This window comes from Falco peregrinus, chromosome 10, assembly GCF_023634155.1.
Source record: "Falco peregrinus isolate bFalPer1 chromosome 10, bFalPer1.pri, whole genome shotgun sequence".
NCBI classification, from domain to species: Eukaryota; Metazoa; Chordata; class Aves; order Falconiformes; family Falconidae; genus Falco; species Falco peregrinus.
In genome coordinates this window covers 1,631,226-1,640,836 of record NC_073730.1, presented here as the reverse complement: position 1 = coordinate 1,640,836, position 9,611 = coordinate 1,631,226, and the positions used below count along the sequence as shown (strand labels likewise).

Genomic DNA, 9,611 nt, shown 5'->3' with positions numbered 1-9,611 from the left:
ACAAGTGAAATTTCCAAGGCTTATAATTTATTGTAAGAGTGCTTTTGGTAACAGTATGAAATAGGATTTTAAAAGCTCTATGCAATACAAAAAAGGTTACAAAATATAAAATGCAATCCAGAAAAAAATTTCAAAGGGTAGTTTGACACTAACTTGCTTTCTTTCAAAATCGTTTATCTGTCTACTACATACATGCTGTACAATACATTTTCATATACATCATTTACATTTCAGTAGCAGACAATACCAAGTGTATCCATCACCATCAGAATTGCTTGCAGAGGATCCACAATTTCTTGCATGTTATCTTTCCTCAAAACCCAGTCCGGTTTAATTCTGTGAAAATATTAGTGGCTTGTTAGTAAAATACAACATCGCCACAGCAAAAACAGCAGAGTCATTTTTAAGCTCTTACCTTGAAACTGTTTTTATTCTTAGAGGAGTTACTGGAACAAAGTTGGTTCCACTTAAGTGTGTGTTTATTTTCTGCCTCACAAGTGTTCTCTCTGCATCCATTTTGTGTTTACGGGCTGTCAGTTTGTACAGGCTTTGAATGCAAGTAACAACTCTTGGCATGCTTCGGATTTCCTGAGAGAAGTTGAAAACAGTACAGAGTCAATACTAGAAGGTGGAAAGCAACTTAACAAATCAAGAAAACTGTTTTAGTCAATAAAATCTGAATGTTTATAATTTAAGCTGAACTTTTATCCACAAGTACAGTGAAACCATCTTAAAGCACACCTACAAGTCAGTGGCCTAATGCTTTCAAAATACTTAATTGATATGCAACTTCGTATCTCAGAAAATCCAAGTTCTTACAAGTCAGATTTTAATAATTTCTCATTAAAACAAAATTTCACATGTCATTGGCATATGCCTCCAATGATTGGACAGAGACATAAATTAGTGTTTGTACCTGTCTTCATACCAATGAAAGAACAATGCAGTGGTCAGAGGTGACTTGATAACTTAAATACTGACATCTGATGGATACACGGTTAGTAAATTTATAGCATAGAACCCAGACTACCCTAATAATCTCATGAGGGATTCTAGCAATAGATATGAACAAAGGAAATTTCTTTCAGAAACAGGCAATGTCTCTGTTAGAATAGAGTACACAAACAGCAAGTCACGGACAATTGTATGGCCAGTTTTTACTGACAATAAAGATCTCAACTTCATTTGAAAAACAACGATAAACTTTCAGAAATAGAATAAAAATTAAGTGGCAACTAAACTATGTCTAATGCTAAGCAATTAATAGAAAGTAATCAAAACCCAGTGGAAAGTAGGGATTGCAATATCATAATCTTGCAAGGATTGCAGGATCAGATATTATTCAATAGATCTGGGTGACCAGGACACACAAAGCACAGAATAATCAGTGTTTTCACCATCTTGTAAATGCATTTTTTTAATCAGAGTTTAGTCCTAATTAACATTACAGCCCTAATAGGTATGGTACAAAGGGAGAAAAAAATAATTTACAAACACCACCAAAACATGCAAGAAAAGCATATTAAATCATATTATTAAACCCCAAAAATTTAAATCTTACCAAAGCTCTTTTTGAGTCCTTTGAAAGGATGGCCAGCAAGCAACAGGTCTTTGTGAAAATGCTTTCTCCTTTCTCTGAAATTTTGTCCCCAGCCTTCCCTCTGTATGTTTGCAGTAGGTCTAGTAATGTATCTATAGAATTTTCTACTTCATAAACTGCCTGAGTAGTTCTTTCATACTGTTATACAAGAATGAGACAGGAGAGGTTATATAGACAGATCTTTAAAATATCTTTCAGGTTAGAGGAAAAAGCAAAATATTCTACCCTAGATTAAATTTGTAGCTGATCTGGAATCCAAGCAATAAAAATCACTTCTGTACATTACATCATTGTAACAGGTTACGAAAAGCTACCATTTGTGCTTCCCCCCTTGCTTAGAAACCCACAGAATTGGATTTTACATTTAAAATAAAAGAACAAATTAGAATAAGTTTAGAGAAATTAAAAATAAGTTTAGCCTGAGTGTTAATTTTTTGTCCTGAAATAAAAGGAATTTGAATGTAAATGCCTGTAGGATGGCTAAAATCCAAAACTGTGTTTAGCAAGCATTTTTGAAATTTCAAAGTAAAAATCTGTAGAGCAATGGATCCGTAGTTAATAACTACAGTACTGAAGCAGCTTTAAGTATTTGTGAAAATGAGTTCTCTAAGAAATTGAAAGTGTAAATACAGTCTATTCTATGACATGAATTTGGAAAAGTAGACTGTCTTCTCAAACACATACATTTCTACCTTAAAAAAACTTCACAGCTTACCATAACTATTAGTGTTTTGCATTTCTACAGTTTCATGCAATACTTGGGACACCTTGCAATGTAATCAGTTAAAAGTAAAATTATTACTTTAAGCCCATGAAATCATTTTCTTTTGCCAAAACAAAACTAAATCATAATTATTGCAAAGTAGATAATTGGTTCCAAAATAACAGTTAAAATTCAGAAACTGTTTTTTTTTTATTCAAAAATATTACTTTTGTTGTTACAAATTGATTCAGAAATTTTGTGAATAAATAAATACTACAATAAAGTAGTATCCAGCTTATAAATGTGCAAAAGAAAATATTAAAGTTACCTTTGAAACATTAAGTAGAACCTGAATTGAATATCTGATCACTTCCATGCATGGAACACTCCGGTTGCAACTTTGAATCAGAACAAAAATACTGAAGATCGCTCTGCTCTGGGCCATGTTTTCACAACAGAGTGGGGACAGCCTGGTAGCCACCTCTATGATAATTAAAAGGGAAAAAAACCCACAACCTGTGAAGCTCAAACATTGCAAACCAGGGTTTAATCTTATTTTTAAAGTAGGACTGCAAAGAAAAAACCCAGAATTACTGATTTGAAGTTGTATTACTAAAAAAAATTAAGCAGTCAAAACAATCCACAGAGAACGTGTACTGATAGGCAAACATAAGTGACTTATGTAAGCCATAGTATTACCAGAACTTCCAGGAAATTAGAGCAATCATATAGCATCTCCTTTCTCTACATAACCATTTTAATAGTGTTCTTAAATCAATATGCTAACTTTAGTCTGGAAAGAAACCCTCCATCGTACTCTCCAACATGTTTCCATTTCACAATCACACAGAAAGCCCAAATATTATTATAGACTATTCTTGGCTGAAAAATTCCATTTTCTGTCATCCTGGAAATCTATCAGTTATAATAAAACAAAACACTCACCAAGATGCTTTAATGCTGCCAGAATGTAAGAGAGATGTTTGAATTTTAGAAGGTATTTAATAGCAACTGCAGTTCTGTTGCTCAGTTTGTTTTCTTCTCTGCTCTTTTCATTAGCCTTTACTAAACGATATCTTAAAGCTTTAGTTTTTGCTGTGTCGTTACTCTTTCTCCAAGAATATCCTCTCCACAATGCCTACAGAAAAGGAATTTCACAAAGAGAAAAAAGTTGTGAACAACAGAAAATAGAACTTCCATTACCGTTCCAAAACAATTTTACACAAGTCTGACAAAGTATTTAATTACCTTGGTGATTAATTTTAAAGTAATTACCATTCAGTGTTTCATCTTCCAAATACTGGACTTTCAAGACAAAAGACCAAACCAAACATGCATACATACTCCACACACGCTCCCAGTCACCCCAGCCAGTATCTGCTTAATACTGCTTCCTGATCTGTTTGCATTTAGCTTTGATGTCTACACTTAAGATGACCTGGCTTGCAATTTAATTGATGAATTTACCAACCAAAATAAACATCTTTCTTCCCCCCCAAAAAACATCAGAAAAATCAAGAATTAAAAACAAAATTAGAAAAAAAATACTGTAGTTTTCTTATAAGAGGTATTTACCTGAAATTTAATTATTCCAACTGCAAATTTTCTCCTACGTCTGCAGGCAAGGAATCTTCGTACATTTCTCTGGATTATGGTTGCTGCATTATTTCTGTGGTTTAGCCAGCCGCGAATCACACATTGTAATTGAATAATCCTTTGATAATCTCTTAGGTATCTCTTGCGTTGCATTTTGGCTCGGAACCACCTCTGTTTAAAATTAAAGTACCTGTTTATTTATATAGGACTTTTCCCTAAAGTCCCTCTTCCCCATCATAAATGAGCATCGGTAAAAACTGAAGAACTATTTTAACAAGAAGTTTGACAGATGCAGTAGGCACTATAAACATCACTAGTGCTCACATAAACCACCACGACACAGCCCTGATTGGCCTTGGGGTAGCTGAAATGCCAGACTGCAAAATGAAATCTTAGGCAGGAGCAGTTAGGAAGCGTTCTGTGTAGAACAGAATAGAGTATTTTCAGTGAGAACTGACCTGCAATGATCGTGCAGTCCAACCTCCTGACCACTTCAGGGCTGACCAAAAGTTAAAGCAAATTGTTAAGGGCACTGTCCAACTGTCTCTTAAACACTGACAGGCTGGGGCTACTGACCACCTCCCTGGGAGGCCGGTTCAGGGTCTGACCACCCTCTCAGTAAAGAATTGTTTCCTAACGGCCGGTCTGAACCTCAGCTGGCGCCGCTTTGAGCCATTCCCATGTGTCCTGTCGCTGGACCCCAGGGAGAAGAGCTCAGCACCTCCCTCTCCGCGCCCCCTCCTCAGGGAGCTGCAGGGAGCCAGGAGGTCGCCCCTCAGCCTCCTTCTCTCCAGCCTACACAAACACAGCGGCTGCAGCCGCTCCTCACGGGACATGCCTTCCACCCCCTGCACCAGCTTAGTTCCCTCCTCTGGAGGCATTCAAGGACCTTCACACCCTTCAACAGGAGGCCCAGCACTGCACAGAGTACTCGAGCTGAGGCCGCTCCAACACTGCGCACAGCAGGACAATCACCGCCTCTGACCGGCGGGTCACGCCGTGTCTGATGCCCCCCCATGGGGTTTGCCCCCTTGGTTGCCAGGGCACACTGCTGGCTCCTGCCAGCCAGCACCCCCAGAGCCCCCCTGCAGGGCTGCTCCCAGCCGTCCCCTCCCAATTTATATTGGGTCTGCCATTGCTCTGCCCGAGCTTTCTTTCTCTTGTCTGGCTTTTAAGGAGAATCATCACTCCACTTTTCTCATTTCCCAGCTCTGTTTCTTCCCATTTATATACAGAAAAGGGAGACAGGGAGACAAATCCAAGCAAAAAATCTCTTCCACCCATTCGCTCTTGCCTTAAGGGGAAAGCATAACCTATGGGGACAAATAACAGATTTGTATATATGGAGACTTAGCAGAGCAAATTTTGCCATAAATCCTTGACTAGAAAACAGCTGTTTCAGGGTTCCCTCCATTTCGGTCTCTACGTTTCTCTAATGCTGACCTTCCATTATCGGCACTAAGCTAGCGGTCAGTTTAGAGACCTGCAGATGATTTTTTCTCATAAGCAGTGCTGCAATACAGACCTGATTTTCAATCTCTCTTTTAGAGAAGTAAAACAGGATTACTTTAAAAATGCTGCACCTTAACAGGCTCTGGTACCACTGGCAGGTTAGAAACATAGAACGAAATAAATCACTGTATCCCATGCTCGTGTAAATAAATGCTCTTCATTTCATAAGCCTTACAGGGTGTCATGTCTAACCTTTCCTGCTTCCACTAGGATGTAAAGATACAGGCTAAGACAGCACCTCAAGATTCCTTTAGCAAGCTTGAGAATCTGAAGGAAACAAACTTTCCCAACCATCCTTGTCTTTACAGTGCTTAAGCCTCCAGAGCCTACTGAGATCCACTCTTATGCTTAGCAGGGTATAAGCAGTATTATTTAATAAATTACAGTCTCTGTAACCTAGCTTTATTTTCATATGTGAAGGAACTACAGTGTCTTAGTTGACACTTAGTTGACAGCTTAGCTGACAGAAAAGAAATTGTGTAACATAGTCTGAAGTCATTTGTCCTTGGGTAGACTAACCTGTATCACATGAACAGACGAGATCTGGTTTTGTGCGAGTTTTAAGATGAGGTGAATCCTATATGCCCTTTGAATTTTAATTGCAGAGATATGATGATATGCAGCTGCTGCAAAATAAAGCAGTCTCTTCTTTTGTTTCTGTTCTGAAATCTGTATAAGGAAAACCAAACAAGGAGCATCATTAATTCTGATGCTCAGAGGTAGCCGATTGTGTATCCAAAGACCATAGCTCATAGCAACACACTATTAGATTCTGACGTATCGCCTCAGAAATCATTACCTCAGAACCAAAGCAAGATACCTTTCCTCAGTATTAGCTCTCTAATCTAAACAATAACACAGAAGTGATTGTAAGCAACAACATTAATATATAGCAGAGAATTGTTTCATTTTAAGTATGTGTATGTGCAGAAGTATCAGTTACAGGTAAGCCACAAAGATCTCAAAAGCTAAAAAAAACCACTCAACAATGAAAACTTATTTTAGTACTAAAGGATTGTGAAAAAAGGGTCAAACTCTATTTTCATCTATTCTGACCCACCCAATTCTCAAAGCACTCAACAAGAATTTGAGTTCAACAACAAATGATTAGGTTTTCCTTTTCTTGCCAGCCAGCCAGCCAGCTCTAGAGACAGTACACAAATAGTTTTAATTTCAGGTATACCAACCTTTTTCCTGACTAAATAACCCCATATAAATACCTGCAGTTTAATGACAACTTTTCTAGTTTTATTGTATTTCATAAATTGAAGCCTGCCTGCCTGCCAGGCCCTCGGATGTTTTTGGATAATTACAGCTGCAGCTTTTTGTTGAACAAATTCCCTTCTTGCCTTGAAACTTCTGTATGCTTTTTGGATCAAACACGCAGCTTGAAGCTTCTGAAAAAGATGTTTAAAGAATGCATTGATAACTAAACTTTTGTTCATTTGTGTCACGGATCAATATACATTTGTATCTGAGTTCTAGATTCCCTCCCCCCCCATCATAAGAACAAACAAAAATAAAATAGGAAACACATGCAAACTCGTGCAATACTAGCTTATATAAAATGCACTTTCACAACTTGGAAAGTCTTTTCACTTACCTAAATGGGGTCTAAAATATGGGCAATTTAACTTAATCCTTTGTAAGCAATAAAAGCCAGCAGAAAATTTTACGTTTTATCTGTTATCAGTACAGACAGGGGTAACTCAACAATTGGAACTGTTTGAAAACAAGAATCAACCTTGTTGCTCAAAGCAAATAGAAAGTTAATACTTTGAAGATTGAACAGTTTTGATTTGAACAACCTTTGTTCTAGCTCTTCTTTCTTTTCTATGCTTCTGCACATTGATGACAAAAAACACTCACATTGAAAACTTTAAAAACCATGTTATAGCAGAGCACAAGTGAAAACATACCTTTCTCAAAAGTCTCCTAGCCCTGTACCGTCTATATGCCAACTGAATCTTAACTGCAGCGTTCTTGGTTGCCAGAAACTGATGTCGAATCCTTTGTGCAGTAAGGGTTGCTCTCCATCTTCTTTGAATGGTAAGTGCACTGAACTTCATTTTCAAAAACCTAAGAGGAAAATGCATTCTAGGTTTTTTTTTGGAAACTTGAGACACTTGCATTTTTAATCTAAGGAAACAGTGACAGTTTACAAAATTCTTAAGGTAAATATTGTAAGAGCAGAGCTGTTATCAACCAAATCTTGGAACACTAAAACAAGGGAATAGTCAGCAGTGCTGGCAGAAAGATTGGTTTAAAATAGAAGATACTTTCTGTTTTCCCACAGCAGGTACTTAAAGAACTTGTGGCCATAGAAGGCTGGGGAGGAAAACAGCAGTTTAAAAGACACTAAATGGATTGACATACAACAGGTCCATAAAAGGATAATAAAAGGGAATCAGCAAGGATGCAAGTTCTAACATCCATAATCTAACAAGCATGGATCCTGAGGGAGGACCTTAGAAAGCGGTCAGGTTAACACACTCGCTAACATACAGCACCTCCTACTGCTACTGGCAGAGGACACAGTTCTGGATGAGATATCAGGCTGATCTAGAGCAGCATTTATTGTAAAACCAACTCACAGCAAAACAAACACAAAGTAGTTTAACTATTCCATTATGCATTATAACAAAGTAGCTTTTCATCCTGTTAATTTCATGCTGGAATTTTAACAATATCCAGAACATCTTTCCTGTAAAAAAATGTAGGTGAAGAAAAGATCAAGGCCTACTCTTTCTAGATCCCCAATACACAAAATTTAAGTCCGTAAGGTAGCTTCCACTCCAGAAAAATATTTAAACATGAAATATCTTCTGCAACAGAATAATCCCACCTGCATTAACAGGACTATGTTCACGCACATTACATGCATGCTACAGGGTCAGAACCTGAGAATCTATAAGCATCTGCCTGAGTGCAAAGGAGCACTAAATAATTATGTAATAAAAGCTTTGAAAATTAGACAAATTTATACCAAATTCAGTATTACCAGGTCCGCTGCTGTTTTGTTTTGAAGTGACTCTGAATAACACATAGAGCTTTCACCACAGACGCATATTCTTTTTGTGCTCTGCAGCCCCGAAACCAGGCTTGAATTATTCGTGCTGCTTTTGTTCTGTTAACCCACTGCCTGGCTTTATATCCTCTATATGATGCCTATTAAATATATAAAAATAAAAAAATCAGAATTTGATTTTTTTTGTTTGTTTAATGGAACAAGCAAAATTAAAAGGAAGAAAAGTTAAAATTAGCATGAAAGGCTTTTAGGATTCCTATCTCTACAGTTATCACAAATATGTAACTTCTCACATCTAGAAGATGTTTTCTAAAGCAAGTGAAATGCATTAAGGGAAACACCACAAATGCCACTCTCTTTATTGCCTGTAAAAATAATCATGTCATCAAGAAACAAATACAGGAGATTAAAAAAAAACCAAAAACCAAACAACAAAACCCAACAAAAAACACCTTCTGGGAGTACCTGAATTCTAATGGCAGCTCTTTTCATTTGATGGTATCTTTGTTGTTCAGTATTCCGCATCTGGTGGGCTCTGTAGCGCTGCTGTATTAACACAGCAGAAAACTTGCACTGAAGGTACTTCTGTCTCTGAATAAATCCACGGAAAAAAGCCTTAAAAGAAAAAGACATAATCTTAGAATATTTTCCCACTTGCACTGGCAGTATTGACTGGGAAGATGCTTCTGTATTTTTAAGTACAGCTGTAGTCACTGGCTTGTTAGAATAACAACGGTCTAAGTAAATATATTTCAAACTTCCCAATTAATTTTTTTTCCCTACCTTTTAAGCAATCATATTTACATCCATCAGAAATAACTAAGAAGCTGCCAGTTCCCCCCAGAACATGGAGGTGAGGAAGGCACACTTGTTTTCTTATCTGTTAAGTAGACCATGTGCTCTCCAACAAGATAGTAATAGCAATCTAAGAAATTATTATGAGAGATCATTTATTTCCAAAAATCCTTTCATCCCAATACTACACTGAAGAGAAACTCCTTCCCTTAGGGTAAACTAAGCCCACCACAGAAAATCACTTAGAGCTTTTCCCAGAAAGAAAAAAAACCACCAAAAACAAAACAAAAAAAAACAAAAAACAAAAAACAAAAAATGTACTTCCACTACTTCCAAATCAAATTAATATAAAGAAAAGGAAATACACTTTCCTCCCT

At 37.0% G+C, this 9,611-nt stretch overlaps 1 protein-coding gene across 7 annotated transcripts in view; it reads right to left on the bottom strand.

The window, feature by feature from the left end:
- Positions 1–5: 5 nt before the first annotated feature.
- Positions 6–9,611, bottom strand: part of ASPM (assembly factor for spindle microtubules) — a 30,468-nt gene continuing 20,862 nt past the window's right edge. For 2 of the 7 annotated variants that reach the window (XM_055814969.1, XM_055814971.1), the window contains exons 19-29: positions 8,905–9,054; positions 8,413–8,579; positions 7,331–7,490; positions 6,599–6,808; positions 5,931–6,080; positions 3,879–4,070; positions 3,249–3,441; positions 2,632–2,786; positions 1,562–1,738; positions 416–588; positions 6–336 (exon numbers count right to left, since the gene is read on the bottom strand). In XM_055814969.1, the coding sequence (XP_055670944.1) occupies positions 231–336; positions 416–588; positions 1,562–1,738; positions 2,632–2,786; positions 3,249–3,441; positions 3,879–4,070; positions 5,931–6,080; positions 6,599–6,808; positions 7,331–7,490; positions 8,413–8,579; positions 8,905–9,054 (1,833 nt within the window). In that variant the 3' untranslated portion in view covers positions 6–230. The remainder of the gene's footprint in view (positions 337–415; positions 589–1,561; positions 1,739–2,631; positions 2,787–3,248; positions 3,442–3,878; positions 4,071–5,930; positions 6,081–6,598; positions 6,809–7,330; positions 7,491–8,412; positions 8,580–8,904; positions 9,055–9,611) is intronic. The other 5 variants (XM_055814972.1, XM_055814973.1, XM_055814974.1 and 2 more) reach the window with 5 other exon arrangements.